The 23,359-nt window shown below is 45.8% G+C and overlaps 1 protein-coding gene and 1 long non-coding RNA gene across 2 annotated transcripts in view; one reads left to right on the top strand and one right to left on the bottom strand.

Annotated features, from left to right (window-relative positions):
• Positions 1-289: 289 nt before the first annotated feature.
• The window catches only part of DCAF1 (DDB1 and CUL4 associated factor 1), a 54,502-nt gene continuing 31,432 nt past the window's right edge, over positions 290-23,359 (bottom strand). Inside the window, exons 11-24 of the mRNA XM_059664633.1 lie at positions 23,010-23,219; positions 22,191-22,360; positions 19,122-19,246; positions 16,924-18,187; positions 16,211-16,409; positions 14,199-14,281; positions 13,085-13,169; positions 10,692-10,925; positions 10,019-10,112; positions 9,457-9,561; positions 9,203-9,276; positions 8,591-8,692; positions 4,695-4,947; positions 290-1,209 (exon numbers count right to left, since the gene is read on the bottom strand). Of these exons, the coding sequence (XP_059520616.1) occupies positions 1,151-1,209; positions 4,695-4,947; positions 8,591-8,692; positions 9,203-9,276; positions 9,457-9,561; positions 10,019-10,112; positions 10,692-10,925; positions 13,085-13,169; positions 14,199-14,281; positions 16,211-16,409; positions 16,924-18,187; positions 19,122-19,246; positions 22,191-22,360; positions 23,010-23,219 (3,057 nt within the window). The 3' untranslated portion in view covers positions 290-1,150. The remainder of the gene's footprint in view (positions 1,210-4,694; positions 4,948-8,590; positions 8,693-9,202; positions 9,277-9,456; positions 9,562-10,018; positions 10,113-10,691; positions 10,926-13,084; positions 13,170-14,198; positions 14,282-16,210; positions 16,410-16,923; positions 18,188-19,121; positions 19,247-22,190; positions 22,361-23,009; positions 23,220-23,359) is intronic.
• Positions 1,092-5,770, top strand: LOC132215813 (uncharacterized). Its single transcript, XR_009448621.1, has 2 exons — positions 1,092-1,216; positions 2,132-5,770. It is a non-coding gene; the product is annotated as an uncharacterized LOC132215813 (long non-coding RNA).

Raw genomic sequence — 23,359 nt, 5'->3', positions numbered from 1 at the left:
GAGCGGCCTTCTGGTTCAGAGCCGGGCAGACAGGTGCCCACGTGGGCAGGGTCCTGACGCCTCCCACAGCCCCGTGCAAGGTGCTCTTATGGAGACAGTCTCCGGGGAGTGCAGGCCAGGCCGGGGCAGACCTGGGACTGCGCCCCTTGTCTCCCCAGAGAGCTTTTCGGGCAGTGTCCTTACCACCGTGCCGACTGCCTCTCGGAAGGCGTCTTCTCTCCTGCACGGCTAGAGCTGCAAGGAAAGGGACAGACCCCACTTTGGTAAAAGGACAGGGAAAGGCCATAAGCAAAGACAGGCTTGTAGTTTATTTTGTATTTTTTTAAATAAATACACTTTACATTAAAAGAAAAAGGCCTTTGATTTGTAATTTCCACATTGGGGAGAAAGGAAAGAGGAAAAAATGATTTTGAAAAACTGAAGGACAAAGAAAACTAGAGGGAGTGAACTCATATCCTAAGTTCCCTCAACTCCACGAACCAGCATCCACACCGCCTGCTGCCCAGCTTAGAGCCGGTGAGTCAGCCTTCCTCCCACCCCTGGCCCAGAGGAGAGCAAGTCAGCCTGACAGCTTGTGAGGCAACAAAACAGGTTAAAAATCATATATTATATTTATAATAAAATAGTCTTCATCCTTATCAATTTAAGAAACCACGATTTTCCTTTCACTTAAATACGTGTAAAAATGCCTCCGCATTGTTCTCTAGACGTCATTTTCTTCCGCAGAAAATGCAATGGGACAAGGACCTGGTGGATATAAGTTCATACCCTCAATTATAAATGCTTGGCTTTTTTTTTTTCTTTTTAAGTTTTATAAAAAACTATTTCTTGTTCTTTAAGTAAAGAACATTATACAAAGAAAATATATTGTGAAATGACCCCGGAAACAGGTTTTTCCCTAGAGGAAAGGTGTGTCCATCCGAGGAGAAGGGGACAGGCTAGGCCCGACCCCTGGGGTCTTGGTGGCTGTTCGCTCTGAAGGGTCCTCGGGGCCCAGGGACTCTCCAAGCCACAGTCCTCTGAGTGCAGGCCATGCAGTTCCTTAAGGACACAGCCTGGGAGGGAGGGAGGGGGGGAGGGAGGGAAGGTGTTGTGAATTCATTTGACTCAGGTTCTCGCCTGCCAAGAATCTTCCACGTGGTGATGCTCCTCACTCATTCAGAGATAAGATGATGTCATCTTCCAGGTCAGAGTTGTCAGAGCTGTCGGCTGCAAGGTAAGCAGAGGGAGAGGCCAGGTCACCCACTGGGCTTCTAGGAGCTTCCAGGAGGAAGCCTCTGCAGGTGCCTACATGTGTGTCTGGGACTAATTACCTTTCCAGAAAAAGGAAAAGGCACCAACCACCCCTTGGAGCAGGCTCTGGAGGATCCACTTCTTGGCCACAGTCACCCCTGGGACCTCCTGCTCTCTCACCTCTCAGAGCCTGAATGTGGTATCCTGAGTCCTACCGGCTCGTCCTACCTTAGAGACCCTTAAGGGACCAGGCAAGCCCCCTCAAGCTTCTACCCATGGTGCTTTGAAAAGCTGCAAAGGGGCAGGGCTGAGGGGAGCAGTGGTAGCCCCACAGCCCTTGGGCCTGTGGAGTCCTTCAGGGCTAGGCACAGGCCTATCTGAGCCCAAGCAAGAAGGAGATTTCTCTTTAACTCCTTAGCCCCACTTCCCAAAAGAGCTCAAGGCAGAGATTATCAACCTGGGATTTCGTCCCCTGCAGTTTCTGTCTAACCTGCAGGGAGCAGACTCCCTAAAGCGGGCAGGCTGCAGCAGTAGCAGTGCCTGGCACCTGTGCCTGGAGGCAGCGGGAGGAGCTGGGATGCCCCGGAGCTGTGTCTGGCTGGCCACAGTGGGAGAGAAGCCTAGTAGCTAACTCCTACCGACTCTGGTTAATTGGCCGAGTGAGGAAGGTAAGGAGAAGGCCTAAGGCCCGTTTTGATTACTCACAGCTATGAAATGGTTTTTAACAAGGGCTCCTGGAGAGTGGACAGACCCTGCCCTACAGCCTCCCAAATGCCCACGGCCCTCAAGTTCCCACAGGAGGGGACAGCTACTGGGCCCAGATACTGAGAGAATCGACTCGGAAAAGCTGAGGAAGCGTGTTCCCAAACCTCCCTTCATTCACTACAATCTCCTTTAGGAAGAAAACTGAGGTGGATAAAGTCAAGTCAAGAAGAGCATGGCCGTGATTCAAGAAAGTCCTGAAAAGCAGCCAAAGAGGAGGCTGGGAAAACCAGTGTTCCCGGTCGGAAAGGCACAGCGTGGCCTGTTGGAAACAGGCGGGAAGATCACAGAACTAGCAGCTCATCACTCGGAGGACGTGCAGCGGGCAGGGCAGGCCTCCCCAGAGCCAAGCTCGTGTCCCAGGTGCCCCTGCTATGAGCCACCGCTGCCAGGCCAGCTGCCGGAACCTGCCCTCCCAGCCCGCACACCTGCGCCTGGCCCGGGACTAAAGCTTCTGGAGGAGGATCACGGTCCAGCCCTGAAGCACGTGAGTGTCAGGTGCAGGGCTTGGTGCCCAGGGGCCAGGGCTCCCCCTCTGCCTCCCTCAGCCTTTTAGCACCTTGAAGTGCTCAGAGACCTTGGTCAAGCCTTCTCCTTCGGAAAGGCCCTGAGGCAAAGGCCGTGCAGATGGAAACCATGTTGGCAATCTTTAGCCTGTTACTCTATAATACAGGCTTTGGGGGGGCAGAACTGACTGGGACAGAGACTTCAGCTAAGGAGTTTGGTTCTGCATAGAGAATCCAGCACCAGGTGTGGGCCCAGGCCTCTGTAGGGTTGGGTGGGGCTCAAGGTGTGGTTTTCTAGGCTTAATGGCTCCCGTCAGACCCTAAAAGGTTCCACAAGCCCCAAACAATGAAGCTACTGCTCTGAAGGGTCAGAGTGAGGCAAATGGCCAGCAAAACAAGGGCCCAGGGAGTGTGCCCTCTGCTGTACGAGCGGCTGTGGGTGTAAAACAGAGCAATGGCACACACACTGCAGATGCCACCTCGTTGTCACCACCTCAGCTCTGGAGCCCAAGCTAAAACGTCCTTGCGTTGTCATCTATTCGGCATTTCTACATCACAGATCTTCCCGAGTTAAAGTGACATTCTCACTGCTGATAGAACTAAGGTTTTCCAGATGGTTCGGGGCTAGGAAGGAAAGGTTTCCTAAACTAAACAGGAAAAGCTGGAGGAGGCAGTAAATCATAGACCAAATAGAACTTTGTAGCTTTATATTCCACTTAAGAGAATTAGTGAGGCTCACGGCGGGGGCACACCAGCTGCTCCTTAGCCTACCTCGCTGCTTGTAATTGGAGGGAAAGGGAACTGGGGCCTGTGTGTCACTATTCAGATGACAAAGGTCTGATAAAACTTGCCCTGATATGATCAATACTGTCCCCTGTCCCTTGCCCTTTAGTCTCTCAGTCTCTCTTTCCTGGCTCTCTGACCATGGCTAGGGACAAAGCAAGCTTCCTTCACTGAATCACCTTAACCTCCAGCATGGAGAACATGGAAGCTGGTAAACAGCAGATGGACAGACAGAAGGCCCTCTCTCCCAGCCCCACAGAGGATGGTGAGAAAGACAGTCTTCCCTCAGCCAGCTGCCTTCAGCCTTGAAGACGAGAAGCATGTATGAGATCGCTCTCTCCTGCTCCTGATTATAAAAAACCAAACATCCACTGTAAAGACACTGGCATCTGTTGGGCCTAGGCCAGCACAATACGGTTCCCATGGTGATGTAACGTCCTGGTCCGTGCCCTTCCACGGCAGCTACACGAGGCGCCTGCGCACTTGCAGTGTGGGCATGAATGAGGAACTGAGTTTAAAAACTGCATCACAGTGTCAATGGCCCCGTGTGGCTAGTGGCTGTGCTGGGTGTAAGGCCCTGGCTGTGGGAAAACTGGCCCGGTTAGCTGCATGGAAATGGTGGCTGTCGCAGGGATTACGCTGTCAGACAGGGACACCTCAGAGATGCTGCCTCCCCCCGCCCCCTCCTCCACCCGCCTCCCGTGTCCTCTGTGAACACTTGGGAGCTGCAGGGCTTGGCAGACCCTGAGAACCGTCAACTGGTTCCTCAAGACGCCTTAGCATGTAGTCAGGGACAGTCTGACTTCAGAAACCTTCCTAGTGGGAAACAGCTGGAAATAGGGAGTTTTTCTTTCTAATTCGGAATGAAGAGGGGGGAGGGATAAAAACAGAGAAACCTGTGCCCCCCGGTCTTTCAGGAAAAGCGGACAGGAAAGGAAAGGTTCCCCACAAGAGGCGTCTGCTGCTTTAGGAAGGAGCGAGCGGTCCAGCAGGTGCCAGCGGGCCCTGGGGCAGAACTGTGTTCAGGCTTCTGTTCTGAGGCTCACCCTCTAGGCAGCCAGGACCATGACCCCGTGTGTCCGGCTGCTTTCACACAACAGAAGAGTTGAGAAGCTGCAGCAGAGACCATGTGGCCCACAAAGTGAAACATTTACTGTCCCGCCTTTACAGAAATCATTTGCCAGCCTCCGTTTTAAAGATGAGAGAGAACAGCTGTTTGGTTACATAGTCTGATGGGAGAGCAGAGGGTCAGAGGTGGGAAAACTGCTTTTCCTCAGGGGCCAGAGGTGGGAATGGACAGTTAAGGGACAAAGAACTCCTGGTGTGGCTTCCACACTGGGCGGGGCTGGCACAGGGAAGGCATCTTCCCCTGGAGGCCCAGGCTCAGCCCCATGGTCATCCTGGACTTACTGTCCCCCAGGATCAGTTCCACTTCCTCATCTGCATCAGAGTCTTCATCCTCCCCGTCCTCTCCCTCCTCCAGAAGGTTGGCCAGCTCCTCGTCAGAGGGAGAGAAGTCATTGTCCCCATCCTCCCCTGCGTTCTCGTTGTTGTCATCCTCCTCCAACTCCGCCTCCAGCAATTGGTCAGTGTCAAGGTCATCGAGATCATCAGTGTCATCATCATCTTCATCATCATCTTCTTCCTCCTGCTCCTCCTCCTCCTGGTAAGAGAGCATTAGGTCCATTAGGAGGAAACAGAGGCCTGGCCAGGGAGTTTGCCCCACTTCCCTAAGGACGGGAGGGAACTGCCAGTGGAGAGAGCGGTCACCGCGGTTAGCACAGACTTCAGGGCCAGCAGACTCATGGTGAGGCAGCCACCAGCATGTACGTGGCCCCCAAGACACCAGACGAGGATGGCTACTTACTCCACGAAGGCATTACCGGTCATGCAGCTCTATCCCAAGAAACAGGAAACTCGCTTTACAGAGGCCTCTGCCACCGACAGTGTGGGCTCCTGGCTAGTACCCCCAAAGGGGCTGGCTCTTCTCGGTCCTGCACCAACCAAACCAAGTGAAATCCGAGGCAGCACTGGAACAAAAGCTTCAACCCCTGGAATCTACCTGTTCTTCTACCTAACAACACAGGAAGAACACAGCTGCTGAGCCATCAGCTCCTCAGCCCTTCACGTTCTTGCCAAGAACGTGGATAGACCTGGAACAGTGCTATCATAAGCAGCGCCTGAACCAAACAAAGCAGACATTCACCGTCCAGACACTCACAGATAACCCATGTTCTGTGCTAGAGAAACTCCTCGCTTGCATTCTGCCAGATTTCGACTTTGCGCTAGTATCCAGTTTCCCTTCAAGCAAGAGAGGACACAGCGCCTCTTAGCCTCTTAGCTTTGACAGAGACGACAGGTGTTTCCAAGTAAATGTCATTAACACTCAGGCACTTATCCTCCTGCTCAAATATCAACAGTCAGCTTGGCCGGTAGGAAAAGATTCTATTTCCTGCAATAATAAAATATAAAATCCATTTACTCCATCAGCCAGCTCACCACATTCTCCCTCCTCCTGCCATCTCCAGACTCTTCAGCTCTCTGCGACCTTATCCCTTCCAGAGGCTCCATGACGCTGCCCATCCTCCAGAATTACAGCAAAGCAGTGACTGCTCACTGACCATCTAATACCAACTTCATAGAATCCCAATTTCTTGTCAAGTGAGGTGACTTAATTAAGTCGGTGGCTCTTCTCAGGTGTAAGCATCAGAATCATTTTCCAAAACACACATGCCTAAACCACACTCAGGGTCCACAGCGCCAGTCCTTACAAATGAAGCTCACACAGGCGGAGTTGTCCAGGCTCCCCAGGAATGGTGAAAGAGCCAGAAGCACAAGATTACCTCTGAGTTGTAAAAATTCTACTTTTCTTAATAATAGGTACCCTACCCACAGACCCCCTGTCCCCCAATGACAGAACCTAAAACGTGAATCCAGGTATTACCACAGACTTTCTCTGCTACATGGAGCTGTCCTGTTCTCTAGGACTTAAACAATGTCATCTTTTAAATCAAAATTCTTCTTGAATATTTATCTATTCAGAAGAAATAGCTTTTAGCCTATATTCCCTTCAAAAATATAACCAATCCCTTAGAAAAATCAACGTCTGGTCATACTTTAAGATGTGAATCTAAAAATGAGAATAGCAGAATAACTTTTCTAAAAATGTAACTCAAACCCAAGCCTACGTTCTTAATATTTCAACATGTCATATTTTGTAAAACTTAAACTCCTGCTTTTCCTCCTTTTGACATTTGTCCTGGTGTTAACTGTCCTTAAAAGCTACAAGTTCATTTCAGTTGTAAATGCTTGTGTTTTCTCTTCTCACTGACAGAATCTAACGTACATTTTAAACTTTTTAAAAGGAAAAAAAAGGCAGCCTTTCAGGTGCCCCTGACCAGGCTTACAGCAGGAGTGTGACCCACGAACACGCCCCACCGCTCCTGGCAGTAGGAGTGCTCAGGAAGCACAGCATGCAGTGGTCCCGGGTTCCAAAAAGGATGGAGAAAAAGAGTATTAGCCCCTTTTTAATATAAAATTAAGATTATAATTAGTTGAAAAGTATTGGCTTTTCAAAATCTAGGAACAATGATCAGCTACTAATCTTTGATTTTGTAATTTTCCTAAAAGCCAGCATCAAAGTTGGATTGAATTGATTTTTAAAAACACAAATACCAAAATTCCAGTGGATAACAGGAGCTTTGATAAGTGGCTGGCTTATCTCTGCTCTATCAAATGCCTGAAGGCCAGCAGCCTACCAACCATATGAACCAAAGACTATAGCTGTCAAATTTATACAGGCATTTGTGCTGGGCCATTTTATCAGATGGCAGCTGACCAGTCAGGCTTCTGAGTTTACTTTGCTGAGGTGAAAAGGCAAATTCAAAGGTGCTCCTCACAGGTGCCTGCACCCCTAAGCGATTTAAGTCACCTGGGACACCTGAGAAGACCTGCGAGCCATACCCAGACTAGGACAAAACTTTAAATAGCAAATGACTCATATGAAAATTAAGACTCCTGTTTTAAGATCAGGTGAAGCGCACACAGGAAAGGGGAGAAGTGGTGAGGAGAAATGTGCTGGAGATAATAAATGCAGCAAAACAACTGCGTGATTCTAGGAGGGTATGTCAGTCAACAGAATTAAGAAAACTTGCTTAAATAGACATGGTCTTGCCCAAGTGGCGTGGCTCAGTGGTTGAGTGTCAACCTATGAACCAGGAGGTCACAGTTCAATTCCCAGTCAGGGCACAAGCCTGGATTGCAGCTCGATCCCCAGTAGGGGTACAGGAGGCAGCCAATCAATGATTCATCACTGATATTTATCCCCCTATCCCACTAAAACTTCTCTAAATCAAAACACCAAGGACTTAAGGGTGAAATCAGTTTTCAAATGATGTCCTTCCTGTGAAATGGACCTGGTAGCAGTAGGTAGGAAATGTGCCCGGACCCTGCGCGACACAGAAGCAATGCTAATTCATCCCACTGCTCGCCTACCCCCAGCCGAGTCTCCACGCTGGAATGCTCGCAGGCTCCTCCAGACGGGGCCTAAGGCCACTCGTTAGGGCCCTCTTGAGCCTGCTCCCTCACTGTCCATGCCCAGGACGCTTCCTTTTCCTTCCTGCCTCAGTCACCAGTGGGCAGCGTTTACCAGAGTAGGGGCAGGCTGGAGGAGAGCACTGGCCACCAGGAAGGTGAGCTTCCTAGTGTCCTGCAGTGGCCCCTCTCCCCACCCAGAGCACCTCTGCCCTTAAAGAGAAGACAAGCACCACCACAGCTGAAGAAGGAAAACGAAAGGAACCCAAAATCTGGAAAGAAGACATTTACCAGCCTTACTATCTACAACAAGAAAGCAAAACCCTGTCATTTACTTTAAACAGGAAAGATCTGCCGAAACTCTTTGGAACTGACACTGACACTCTGCAGGCAAGCCCCTGGCACATGACCATAAACTAATCCCCTCAGAAAGGAAAAGCTCACATTCCCTGGGGCATCCTACCCACTCAGATTTCATAAATGTTTAATTTCTCAGAAGCACCAAAGTCTTCTCTGTACCTAAAAGCTCTCCTGTTATTCTGAAAGTAGACTGCGCCACAGAACTGACGTCGGGAAGTCAGCCAGGGCACTGGTCCTAACTTCCAGTGGCATGCACAGGACCATCGGGCGCTGGTTAATGTTCTGTAATAAAATCTTCCTTCTGACTTTCAGGGATCAAGGGCACATGCCAGGCCTTCGGAATATGCCAACAGGTAGCAAAGGCTGATCTTTAAAACCCCTGTAGCGAAAAGCAGAAACTCAAAGACACTGACCTGGTCCTCCTCCTCATCCTCGTCCTCTGCCAGGCGCTGCCTGCCCACTTCATACAGCCTGCACACTGTGTCCATGTTGAGAGCATCCATGCTGCTTTGGTTCTGAAACAGAGCACCCAGTTCACAGGGAGTTTTCAGAAAGCCTGCCACACCCCACACCTCGGCTCTGCCTGGCACCCATGCACCCTGACCCCACAGCTATCAAAGGCCCCAACACCCCAAATTCTTGAACTGATTCTAAAAATGTGATACCTAGAACACAGAGAAGGAATGACAAATAGGTCAAGAAGGCTGCGCTAGTGAGGAATATAAACACGAGAGACCACCATGCTTGGAACAAACCTGTCTGGCTCTGGTGAGAGGCAGACACCTCTAAAAAAGCGTGACATGAATCCAAGACAGTAGGAGACAGGACTCTCCACGCTGTTTTATATTAGCATTTTCTTATTCCTCTTATACTGCAGATCTCCCAAACCCCAGCAAATGAGGTTATCAATAACCTCCCCTCAGGAATGTAGCCACTTTATAACATAGCTCACTTCGATCAACATTCCTGTGGTGCAGTGACCCTAAACATCCCAACCAAAGAGCAGGCTTCTGAAGCGCCTTTACCTCGATGACAGCCAGGTAGCAGTCCTTGGTGTCTGTGCACAGGTCGAAGATGTTCCGCTTCACATCGATGGTTGCTGGAAAACAACGTGACAAGGCTCGGGACTGGACTATTGCTGTGACCTTAAAATCCGCTTTTCCTCTCAAGGAATTCAAGGCGACTGGTCACAAATATTTCCATAACTCCTCTGCTTTTCAATGAAAATTACATCATCAAAATATAACAAAACAATCAAGGTCTGCCCCTTCACGCTTACCTATAGGTTTGTAGTCAGTTGCATTAAATGTTCGGAAGGATGATCCAAAAGGGCTTTTCATCCTTTCTTCCATTAAGTCATCTTCATCGTCTGCCTGCAGCATAGCTGGTGGGGAGGAAAGGGGGAAAGAGCAGGGGAGGGCAACACTATTAGAATCAAAACATCCCCTATTCACAGGTGTCCTCCTTGTAAATCCCAGCGAACAGCACACAATATCCTTAACCTTTCATCTAGCTCCCAACAAGTGGTGACAGGGTGAAGGCGGACAACATCACAAGACAACAGGTGCAAAGCTTTTTCTTTAAGTCCATGACACACCTGGGAAACCACTGCATGAAATTTCTGTCTATACAAGATTTACTCATCTGCAAAGCCAGTGGCCTCTTACCCTAAATCAATATATTTTTCATCTTCTTTTTGTCATCATTTGTGTATCATTTTATCTTTTATACCACAACTTCCAAATGCTTTCCAATTCACATTTGAGAGCACTTTCCAAAAAGGAAGTATCAAACTGAGTGAGGGGGGAGAGAAGGGAGAAAGAAAGTAAAAAGTTTATTACCTCCATACATCACTGTCCCCGTGTGGTTGAACACTACTCGGCACTGATCCAGAGCAGGAACTGTATGTAAAAGATGGAAAGTGCGAAGGTCCCACTAGGAGGGGGGTTGTCAAGAAAAACTATTTTATTTTATTTTTTTAAGAAAAGCTACTTTATACAAAACTTCTTATCTAACAACCTGGTGGGAATTCTGAAATACTGCTTCCCGCCCTCCACACCTCTCCCCCACACTGGTATTGATGGTTTAGAAGTCAATGAGATCAGGGTAAAATAAAAGCATGTTATAGAATAATGTCCCTAAAAATCTCCTTCGGTATCCTCACATACATAAAAGCTACGTGAGTTCCCTTCCTCTCAGTAGAACTTCATTTTACTCTTACGCCTACCAACTGACTTCTATAGAGCACAAGTAAATCCTTCTGAAGATAGATGAAAATCACTTCAATACTTGGGAAAACGAAAAGCAGCAATCTGGTCAATATTCACAACACAAACATGCAGTGAGAGTCATCGGTAATTACCAACAGGGACGTGAGGGCCCTGGAGACGCACAGCACTGCAAACCAAAGCAGAGGCACCAGAGTGTGACCTGTGTAGATACTTTCAACAGGTATTGACAGGTACTCTCTATCACAAAGAGAAGTGGAAAGTAAGACCCGGGTATAAAGGATACAATCTCGGTATTAATGATGACCTCCAGCCCATTCGGATGGAAAACACCACTGATGTTCATGTTGAACTTGTCGAACTTGTGGATGGCCTGCGCAGAGCGGACATCCCAGAGGACGCCATCATTTAAGACCAGATCATCTGTAGGATTAAAGGTGGCACAGTTCCTCTTGTAGTTGTTGGCAAGATCTGGGTTAAACAGAGTCAACAGCTTGTTGCCAGTCTGAATATCATAAATCTTTAGAGAAGAAGGGGTGGGAAGAGAAAAATCAGACCAATCCATTCGTTGACAAATTCAGAGAGAAGTTGTATAAAATATCTTTCCCATGCTTTCCAAAACCCACCAAAATTACAAAAGCCCTGATAAACTGGAAAACAGGAAGACCACAACCATCATAGCCAAGTTTAAGTGCTTTGGTTCCCATTCAAGGTTTGAAGAGTCCTCACAGGGAGGACAATGAGAAGTGTCACTGCAACAGGGAAGAGAAAACCACCTTCTTCCTCCACTCCCTTTCGAGAAACAGAGCGTGTTTCTAATATTGAAACTGAGAGATTCTCCACATGGATTAACCAGCAATTATCCACAGAGTATCTTAAGGGTAACTTCTTTGGAAAAGGCATTATTAATCAAGTGCCCTTTTCTCCTTAAAAATCTCCCAATGTACATACTTTAGCCCTAAATACTAAAAGTTCCAAGTCTACAATGTGCAGCCCATGTAAAGACCAGATCTTTCCCATCAGCTTACAGACATGCTATATTTTCAATCTTTTTTTAAAAAATCCTCCTCTAATATTGGAACAAATAAGGAGACACTACAGGAAACAAACAAATCCAGATCATGGGACAAGACAACTAGCCTGGTCTCTTCAAAAGTCAATGTCATGAAAATTGGAGAAATGATTCTTGGCTTTAAAACATTAGTGAGACACAACCACCAAATGGAATATGTGAATCTTGGCTGGATCCTGGTTCCAAAAAAAAACAACATTTGAAACTGAACATATCAGGAACAATCAGGAAAACTGAGTATGGAATGGATATTTGGATGACATCTGGGAATTACTATGAATTTTCTTAACCTGGATAACAGAGTGTAACTATGTAAGAATGTCCTTACTGTTAGGATATACTAATATATGCTGTAAGACAGGAATAAAACATCATGATATTTGCAACTTACTTTCAAATGATTCAGAAAAAAACATACATTTACACAGAAATATGGCTAATTATTAAACTGATGAATCTAGGTGACAGGTATATGTACTATTCTTTCAACTCTTCCACATATTTTAACACTTTCAAAAGTTTAAGAGAAATACTTCACCACCCCAAATCCCTCACCTCAAGCTACTACCCACCTGTCTGCTTTGTTTTCAGCAAAACACTTCCAAAGACCTGTCTATACGCAGTGCCATCTGCTTCTCTCCTCTTCTCTCATGAACCCACTCGAATCAGGTTTCTATCCCATGGGAACTTGCAGAGAACTAGCTCCTGACATAGTTAACAATGACCTCCATGTTGTTAAATCAAAGGTCACCTCTCAATTCTCATCGTATGGAACTCGTCAGCAGTTTCTGACCCAATCCATCCATCCTTTCTTAAAAGTCTTCCCTTATCTTCCAGGGCACACCTTTTTCCTGGGGTCTCCTGCTGCCTTACTGGATATCTGCATGGCACCCACACCTCCTTCAAGACACCGCTTAAGCACAACAGCTATCCACGAGTAAACACAAGTGCTCCACACACTAACCAGCACTCTCTACCATTTACCCTGCTTCCTGTTCTTCAGCAACACCTACCTGATACACCACTTATTTGCTTCTTTATTTACTGTCTCCCCAGTGAGTCCCATAAAGGCTGGTACTTTATTTCATCTAAAACTTAGTATTTTAACCAGTTAACTACCATGTATCCAAAACGGAAACCATTCCCACACACCACGATATTTTGAATTTAATTTAAAAAATCAATTTTCAATGAATATTATAAATATATTACTCACAATTCGGGTGTTCTTGAATATTTTTAGCTGAAAATTCTCACAAAAAGTGACTTTAAAGTTGGTCAGAACTGCCACTTAGGGAAAACATTTTTTTATAGACACACGTGGCATGTGGAGAAGGTCCGCAGCTTGCATCTACTGGCGCTTATGGCGTACAATGGGTTAAAGTATCTGCTGTACTAATGACATCTTCTCAACTTGCCAGATGAAGTTCCTGTTCATTCTCTTTACATTTCGTCTGGACAGCTCAGAACTACCTACTTCCTTACACTTGCAGACCCGAACCAGAAGGACTCGCGGGGTAACTGCTAGTTGCCCCAGGACCCTTTAAGTCCTCACACTCAATACAGAAGACTCAGTGCAGTGTGAAAGCAGAGGGCTCAGGACTTACGTGGGCGATGTCTCCTTTCGTGCCGATGACGCGGTCCTGGGAGTGCTTACTGAACTCCACGTAGTGATCTTCTGTGAAGGAATGCCTGCGGACAGACAGAAGCACTCAGGCGGCCGCCTCAGGACATAATCACTCAACTGACTGAAAAGAAAGGTGATCCTCAGGCTCATGCCCAAGCACACTCACCTGGAGACTGTCACTCCCAGAGAGGAAAGTATCAGACACTTAACATTAAAAAGAAAATTCCCTTCATCCAAGCAGATGCAAAATCATCAATGGGAATTAGTTGATTAAAGGACTTGCTAACAGCCCTGCCAGTTTGGCTCAGTGGAGAGAGTACCGGCCCGCAGACTGAAGGGTCCGGGTTCGATTCAGGTCAAGGGCACGTACCTTAGTAGCAGGTTCCCTATCCCTGGACAGGGTGCAGGAAATAACCAATCAACGTTTCTCTGTCTCTCCCTCTCCCTTCCACTCTTTCTAAAAATCAATGGAGAAATATCCTCGGGTGAGGATTAACAAAAAACAAAACAAAAAAAGAAATGACTAATAAGGCACATGTGCCTTTGAACTATGTCCCAGCAAAGTGTGCAGCTGTCACATGTCAATGGGAGAAAATAAATGATCTGCCATTTTGTTTTTGTTTTGTTTTGTTTTGAATATATTTTATTAACTTTTTTACAGAGAAGAAGGGAGAGGGATAGAAAATTAGAAACATCGATGAGAGAGAAACATCAATCAGCTGCCTCCTGCACACCCCCAACTGCGGATGTGCCCACAAGCAAGGTACATGCCCTTGACCGGAATCGAACCTGGGACCCTTGAGCCCGCAGGCCAACACTCTATCCACTGAGCCAACCCGGTGAGGGCTGATCTGCCATTCTGGATGAGGGAAGGATCTGCTGTGTGATGGGAATGTATATTCCTAGTCAGCATATCTAGGAATTAACAAAGTTAAAACCTTATCTTATTAAACGTGAGCCACAGATGAGGAAGAGAGAAACTAGCAATAACTCACAGCATTTCTCTTTTCCCAAAGGCTCTAAAAATCGGATGAAGGGGGTTTAAATAGGTAAACTATGAACACAGAGACTAGGTTGTACAAGTAGATACATACTTCATATCAAACACTGATTTCATTCCCCAAAGTGCAGACAGAGGCTGGCTCCACGTAGCGGATGTCAGCAGCAAGGACCCGTCCTGAAAGAAGAAGGAGGCCCAACTTGGGGTTCACTGTCTGCCATCAGCATTTTAAAACGCAATCTTAAAAATATAGATGAATTATAAAGAAAAATGCCAGGAACCAAGAAGTGGTCTGAAAGTGTGAGAATATATCTACATGCATCCTAAAAGTTACCTGCATTTAAGATAACACTAAGTCCTACTGAGCTAGTAATATAAAATACAATAGCTAAGGTAAGAGGGGGAAACTTGGAAAGAGACCAAGATGGTTCCTCGTTTATTAATATTTGACCATATTCCTCATCCTTGAAATATCAGTGAACTGAAAACATTGGCTACACTTTCTAGCCAGGACCCTTAAAGGTTTTTCAAAGAGAAAACTCAATAAAGGATAAGCCTCCTTTACTCTAAAATCAGGAAAATTATTCTGTCATCCTAATAGTCCTGACTTTTAGGAATAGTAAAGGTATCAATTCCATCCACAAAATAGTTCTAATAAACTATGACCCACTGGAATCATATAATGCTTATTTTCCTAAAATTCACAGTAATTTGAGATTTCGGACAAAAAGTTTTATGTTCACAGTTGGTAACCTCAGTTTCCAACTGAGGCAAATTAAAATACGTACAGATATATATAAACACATATTTTTATATTTATCGATAGATCATAGATAGATACATGGATAGATAATAGATATATCTCCAGGTCTTAGAACAGAGGTTGGCAAACTTTTACTTCAAAGGCCAGATAAAATACTTGCTGTGTGGGCCACGTGGTTGCAGCTATTCAACTTTGCCTTTGTAGCACAGAAGCAGCCACAAACAATACATAAACACATGAGCATGGCTATCTATCTCTCTATATATAAAAGCCTAAGTGACCATCGCAACCGAGTGGATGACCAAACAGGCTGCATGGGGCGACCAGGCCGGCAGGGGGCTTAGTTAGAGGCGACCAAGCAACAAAGCAGCAGGCTGCATGGGGCGACCAGGCTGGTGGGGGAGGAGGATAGTGGGGGCAACCAGGTCGGCAGGGGGGCAAGTAAGGGGCGACCAGGCCAGCAGGGGGGTAGTTAGGGGCGACCAGGCCTAAACCAGCCATTGGACATCCCCCAAGGGGTCCCAGATTAGAGAGGGTGCAAACTGGGTTGAGGGGACCCCCGCCCCATGCAGGAATTTCGTGCACCGGGCCTCTCATCAACACTAATAAAAGAGAAAAATGGTAATTGGCGTACGAGCTACCCTTTTCATTGGCTAATCAGGGCTATATGCAAATTAACTGCCAACTGAGATGGCAGTTAACTGCCAACAAGATGGCGGTTAATTTGCATATGTAGGCACAATGCAGGGAGGCCAAAGGGAAAGCAGGAAGAAGCCCCCTGCCACTGACAGTGATCAGAAACCCAGGGGGGAGCTAAGAGCTGGGGGGCAGGGCAAAGGCGGCCCTGGGGCCGCCTTTGCCCTGTCCCCCAGCCATGATCGGAGAATCAGGTGCCTTTTCCGCCCTGGCCAGTGATAGCAGGAAGTAGGAGTGGAGCCAGTGATGGGAGCTGGGCACGGTCGAAGCTGGCAGTCCCAGGAGCTAGGGGTCCCTTGCCTGGGCCTAAAGCGAAGCCCACGATCGTGGGGCCACTGCAGCTGCGGGTCCCCGCTGCCCGGGCCGAACGCCTAGGCCAGAGGCATCAGGCCTGGGCAAGGGGCCGATCCTGCGATTGGAGGGTGATGGGGGTCAACGCCTGAGGGCTCCCAGTATGTGAGAGGGCACAGGCCGGGCTGAGGGACCCCCCCCTCCCTCCCCGAGTGCACAAATTTTTGTGCACCGGGCCTCTAGTGTTCCAATAAAACTTTATGTACACATACAGGCAGCCAGCCAGCCAATGGGGCCAAAGCTCACCAACCCATCTTAGAAGAATGACTGCAAACAACCTACGATGGGACCCTTACCCTGGAAGGTTCAAGGTGTGTGATGGCCGAGTTGTGACAGTTATAGCTGGCCTCCTCCTGTCCACTAAACACATTGTAGAGCTTCAACTGCCCAGTGCAGGTGCCAAGCATCAGGAACCGCTCCCGGGCTGAGAATGCACAGCAGGTAAAGCCACTCTCATCCTCATTGGCTTCCCGGAACACTGAGATAGGACGGAACCTACGCCAAGGAAAGAGAACCAGAGACAAAGAAGGTGCAAGGACTCAGAAAAAGAAAACTCTGCTACAAGGAAGAAAGAAAAAAAACACAGAGCTTTTATGTTTCAAATACATCACAACACATCACATGACCTTTAGTAGTTCATTTTCATTTCAAATGAGAGAAAAGGACCTCCATCCACAAGTTTAAACAATAAAGTTCCCATGTCTAAAGCGTGCAACGCCGTGACCTTTACCTAAGATTTGTAAAGAACCAAAAGAGACCACTTGAACCAGCACAGTAATAAGCTGGGGACCCTAGAGACAGCAGGTCCCATAGGCTCTAGAAAACATACTAGTTGTAATAAGAACACATAGTATTCAATCAATATGTTGAACAGTCACACAAGGAACCCATGGTTAACAAAAGGGAGAACAGTCACATTGCTCATCTAGTCACATAAAGCGACCATCTCTGGTATTTCAGGCCAATAAAGGGTTTTCCGGACTAATCACTGCTGATAGGGCCTCCTTACCTGCTAAAGATAAGGTGCCTATCGAAGCACCCGCCATCCACCCCGCCATACTTTGGAAACGATGCTCTGCGGTTCAGCCTGGAGGTAAAGTTTATGGGCGCCTGCCGCCTCTGTTTTGGCTCAGGACACTGGTGAGGAGTAAAGAGGGAGAAAGGTGGGCAGGTGGCAACTGGGTTCTTGCAGCGCGCATGCTGCTCTCTCAGATATTCTGTGATGATACTGTCCAGCGTAGGTGGGGAAGGAAGATGCCTGTCCAACTGCTTTTTTATGGCTGGGCTTTGGCTGTAGGCGCCATGGTCCGACTTTTGCCGCAACACTCGGATTTTCCTGCCATTGCAGGGTGATGGTCTCTCTCTGATAAAGCTGATCCTGCCAATCAAAGGGGAGTTGCCCGCGTAAGATGGGCCAGGCAGAGCTAGTGAGCCCTGGGGGGGCCGTGGCTGAGGATGGGCAGTGGGGGCAGGAGGGGCAGTGGCACCCACAGCCACATGGCTGCCCAGTCGAGTTGCAATGCCGTTGGCGATGCGAGGGGTCCGGGGGAGAGAGACAGGAGAAGCAGCAGCAGCGACTGGGGTGAAGGCAGAAGAGTGGGAGGCAGCAGTCATGGGCAGGTCAGCCTCTTTGGTCAGCACAGTGGCTGTCTCCCCAAGTCCTTTAGAAATGAGATGGTTTCGTATCAACAGAAGCAGCTCTTTCTCAGGGAAGGAGATCCTTGACTGCGCAACAACATCTGCCTTCTGCAGTCGTGCCAGGGACACATCGGTGCCTATGAGAAGGGGCTTCCCTGACACCCGCTCGATGAGCTCAGCGGCATACTTGCAGAACTTGACGTGGTCACTGCGCTTGTCCTGCAGCACAGGTTCCTTCATCAGCTGCTGGATCTGGCAGCTGCTGAAGAGGGGCAGCTTGCTGATGATCTGCCGGACAGTGCTACTTCGAGACAGGCCCACCAGGGCCTTGCAGGCCAGGGCCCGGATCTGGTCTGCATCTGTGATGGGCATCTTGATGGACAGTAAGGACAAAAGCACCTTGATGCCATTGTTGGACTGGACCACATTCCACATCTTAGCCAGGGTGTGCTCGCTACTTTTGGGAGTCTGAGGCAGCTTCCTCCGAGGCGTTCCAGAGATAAACTTGCCAATACTGGAAATTCGGTTATCCGGGCCACACACACAGTTGATAATAATTTGAAGTGCTGACTTCTGAATCTCAGCATCATGGATAAAGAACTCACCCTCAGCCACTCCCAAAATAATGCTGATACCTAATAGGAAAGGGGGGAAGGAGGAAACAATACATTTTGTATTCTTTCTCACAAAACTCATGGCCAACTTCAATGGTTGCTTCAGAGATAAAATTGAAAGTTCTACTCATTTTGTTCCACTTAAAACTACCACACTTGTTTAAAAAAATGTACAAGAAATTGTTTGTGTAAAATACAATCAGTTGTACTATCATGTACCTTTATGATGCAATACCTTACGTACAATGGTTAAATGGGAGGATGATGTCCATACTTATGTGAGGGTCACTAAGGTAAATGTGCAATTCTTCCGAGGTAAGCAGATGAAAAATAGTGGGACTAAATTAAACCTTCGACAGGAAAGAAAAACCCTCAGCCTGGCTGCTCCCGTGGCAGCAGAACCTTTCTGCTATTCATGAGGAAAAGTCAAAAACAAGTGGCTGTGCCCTGCACTCTCCCCAGAGAGGTGCCCCCCAGGACCCACAGCTGGTTATGCTACCTCCATGCTCACTTTAGCAGCAACCCTCATCAGCCCTGCTCTTGATGGAGTATAGCATTTTCAAACAGTGTATAATCCTTTTGTAGTGTGTGACAGCTTCTATCCATTCTGAGCGGCTTGTCGATTACTAATTTTATTAGGGCTTAAATTACAAAGCTGCTTAAGTTCTTGACTATCTGCCCCAACCATTTTTCCTATGCACCTCATTTTCTGCATGTGACTCCACAGAGTACAAGGTTTACACTATTACAGCAGAAATGCCTGTACCACTCAGAACACAAGGTCACTAACATGACTCCATTATATGAAACTGTATGGCATGGCTTAGATGGGACAGGCAAGGTACCCTCCCCTACTATCTTCTTACTACTTAGGTCAGTTAAGTAACCACAAACAGAATAGCAAAGGAAAACAAATCCAGACCAACCAGGAACAAAATGGCAAGGTACAACCTACCTACAGTGGAGACGGTGGAGCCAGCCTCATCGAGCACATCCACTGATTCTGCCAATTGGAGCTGGATTTTTGGCACAACAGTAAGAATAGCCAGGACATCCAAAGCAAAGCGTACAGTGTCATTCCTGGACAGGAAGAAGAATTAGTCAAAGAGAAATAGGATACAGCCACAAGAAACAACAGTTAAAAAAAGAGGGGGAGAGAGAGAGAATGGATTGGAATCACTATCTGTGTGGCTCTGTCCCTAACAACATCAAGATGATTTATAATTCACTGTGACATTACTTGCAAAAAACATGGAGATGGCATTTTCACTTAACAAACTGCTAAGATTGCAAACTAAGGATAATCCCCAATGCTGGTGACAATGTAGACTACTGCTCTCAAACTTTTGTTGGGGGAGAAATTAGGACACTCTTTTTAGAAAATCTGGAAATATGAAACAAGATTCTTAAAATGTTCTTAACCTTTGGCCCAGGAATTTCACCTCTTGGAATCTGTCCTAAGGAAATAATCAGACATACAAACAAGTATTTATGTATTCAGATGTCCATTATCACATCATACAAACGAATAAGAAAAGAATTAGAAAGCCTACCTAAACAACAGGAATACATGTATTAGTTATGATACACTCAAATGATGAACTATTCTGCAGGTATTGACAACTGTTTTCAAAGAACTCTTATTAAAGGACAAGGGAAAGGGCTCAAAATTCAACATTAATGAACAGAAAATGTGAGATATAAAATCTGACAATATGAAGTACTGGCAAGAAGGTAGAGAAATGAAAATTCCATATACTGCCGATGGGACAAGACAATGATAGGTCATTTTCCAGGCCCTTTGGCAACATGGATAAAGATGAAATGCAGACACAATTGTATACATATCCTTTTAGCAAGTATGTCAAACCGGCGGACGGTGGGGCGGGCTGCATGCCTCATTTCACTGGCCACAAGTTTGACATACTTGCTAAAGACTCCAAAAAGAGTTTTATGGTACCACTCATTTGGAAGCAAAAAATAAAAACCCACAACAAACATTAAATGTCCATCAATAGAACAAACTGTAGATAGGAATGCAAGAGTTCAAATAAATATTAACACATATAAAACTCAAAAACATGAGAAAAAAATCTGCAAAAGATGCAGAGGATATTGATATAATGTAAAAACATACAAAAGAGGACTAGATTATTGTTCATGTGCACACAAATATGTAGTATAGACACATGGATGGAGAGAACGCACTCCAAGTTCAGAAGACTGGCCATTCTGGGGAGGCAGGAAATGCAAAAGAACTCCGAGAAGCACATACAGCAACATGCCAACCCTGGGTATGGAGCAGTCATAGCATCTCTATATCTTTCTATATTTTAAAGTATTTCATAAAAAAGATGAGTATGATTAAATACTATAACCTCAACTATATACATTTTCATACATTCTAGAAAGACTGAAGAAATTAACAGTGGCTAAAAGTAATTTCCTTCTTTTATGTAAGACTTTATATATTCTAAGCAAAAACAAATATTTAATTTTGTTTAAAAAAACTTTAAAGGACATATTCCAAACATATTTATATATTCTTAATAATCCCTGTAAGTTTTTACCAGTCCAAAATGTATTTATAACCTTCCTCATTATCTTTTGAGTTTTCATCACCTTTTAAACAAAATTCTCAAGGTAAATATAATAACCTACTTTAATACCCCAAAACAGCTGTTTTCAAAGTGTGTTTGGGGAACCTTTGGGGGTCTCTGAGACCCTCTCAGAAGGTTCTATGATATGAAAGCTGTTTTCATAGTAATAGTAAGATGCTGTTTCCTGTCCCACTCTTGGTATCTCACGGAGCTATCCAGGGGCTGTGTCATGTGTGATGTCACAAAAGATTAAATATAAAAACAAATATAAGAGATTAGGCCCGACATTTTAAAAACTTGCTGAAATCATTTGGTTTTATTTTGGAAATTTTTCATAAAAAATACTAACATGCAATGGATTCATATTATTTTTAAATAAATTCATAAATATATTCACATTTTCTGTTTTAATTTCTAATATGGTAAATATCGCCAGATATAACACAAAACAAAAGCTCTTTGGAGTTCGCAATAATTTTTAGTGTGGGAAAGTGGTCCTAAGATCAGAAAGTATGAAACTGGATGCTCCAAAAGTATCCCCTGGATTTAATATCCTGGGATTTAGCAAACAAACTATACGCACCATAAACAGCCTCTCTGGTCTTTATGGCAATGGATGGATGGGGAAAGTCATCCATCCAGAGCTGTAGCTGGTTTGGCTCAGTGGATAGAGCATTGGCCTGGGAACTGAAGGGTCCCAGGTTCGATTCCAGTCTAGGGCACAGGCCTTGGTTGTGGGCTCGATCCCCAGTGCGGGGGGAGTGGAGGAGGCAGCTGATCAATGATTCTCCCTCTCCCTTCCTCTCTGAAATCAACAAAAATATATTTTTTAGAAGAACCACTATATATAAAAACTTTATTTTATTTTCTCTTCAGACTCCATCTTTACCAAAATATCGTTTTAATTCCTTTTCCATCCTCATCCTATAAAACCCACCCACCCTCCTGATTCAATCAGCAGTCCTCTCAGAGCTTCATCCTGCTCCGCTGGCTGCTTTTAACTGAACTGTGAAAATCACATCAAAAGCAAAAAATACACTTTCATGTGAAGATAAGAGAAACATTCTCTATGACTGTCAAGCAGCAGAGACATCTAAAGTCTAATACCAAAGAACACTGGACCCGTCTCAGACAGGATTTCCACCCTACCTCTGCGCTGTCGCCACGTAAATTATGTAACTCTCAGAGTACAGAAGTTGACCCCTACCTGTGTGCAGTATTTACAATCACCAGGACCATAAATATAAATGAATAGTCTGTAAATTAATAAAGGTATCATCATGCTTAATCTAGTTTCTCAGCTTTGAGCCCAAAATTTCAATTCTGTTCACCAAATATTTGTTAAGCATACACTAAGTGAAACCAACATCAACCTCAGCAGAAAGCAGAAGCTAATCTTCTTGGAAACCTCCCTCTGGTCCCACCTGGCATAATAGGTCTTCCAATTGCAGGCAATAGAGATAAGCTGCAACAAGAGCTGGACACAAGAAAGTTTGAGGAAGACTTCAGCAGGCTCCCAGTAGAGCTGCGCTGGGCCATATTCTATCAAAAACTCCATCATTTCCACAATCTGTTCATGAGTATACGAACACGCCTAGAAGGAGAGAGACATATTAGTAAGGAACTCTACCATCTGCCTGCTACCTTCTCCAGCGAAGCTCAATGGCCAACAGGTTTTAACAATAAAGCTAAGGAATAACAACTTTCAACTTCCACAATCCTTCCGTCTATAGGCCACATGTGAAAAACTGAATGTTTAACCTTTCATTTATAACTGGACTCATGGTACATTTTATCCAAAAAGGTAACAGAATGTTCAATTTGTTAGTGCATGCATCTAATTTCCCAGCTTAAGAAGAAAAAAAAGCAGCATGTAAAATAATGGGTTTCTTTTCAACTTGTGATTTTTATAGCAAGTCCAAAAATGATTGAGAAATGAAGTTATAGATGCACCTTTCAGAAATTTCACATAGGAAGTAGGGCATGTACTACTTTTCATAAAAGACCGCCCTTTTACACACACTTCAGTTCATGAGTATCCCAGAGAAGTAGCAACTCACAACTGGGAATAAAATGCATCCTTGAAATACACCTGCTGCATCCATTTTCAGGTAATCTGCCTCCACAGGGACAAGCATAATACAACAATACACATTCTGCAGCCTCCACTGATGTGAATGTGAGTTTCAGGCCCACCAGTGGTATAGAGCATTAACAGCTCCTTTCAAGTAAGGCCCTCTCACCTTGTACGGGGGCTGCGGATGCACAAGAATGCCACCCTCAGTCCTCTGAAGTGACTGCTTCACTTGTTCCAATTTAATGGCCAGGTGAGCCTCAAAGTACTTGCGCAAGGCCATGCAGGTATGTTTCCCAGTTTGTCGGCTAGCAAATATTTCATCATCACTCAGAAGTGCACCCTGATCTTCCAAATTTAGAATCTCCAAAGTACTGATCTATTAAGAAAGAAGCAAAAGAATTAGACAAAGGCGGGGGGCGGGGGGGGTAAATGGGAGGAGACAACCAATAGGAAGAAAAAAGGGGAAAAATTTCAGCAAACTTTTATGTTCAACGAGACTGCCAATTAACACTGCAC

This window comes from Myotis daubentonii, chromosome 14 (assembly GCF_963259705.1).
Source record: "Myotis daubentonii chromosome 14, mMyoDau2.1, whole genome shotgun sequence".
Taxonomy (NCBI): domain Eukaryota; kingdom Metazoa; phylum Chordata; class Mammalia; order Chiroptera; family Vespertilionidae; genus Myotis; species Myotis daubentonii.
This window is presented reverse-complemented; position numbering and strand designations above follow the sequence as displayed.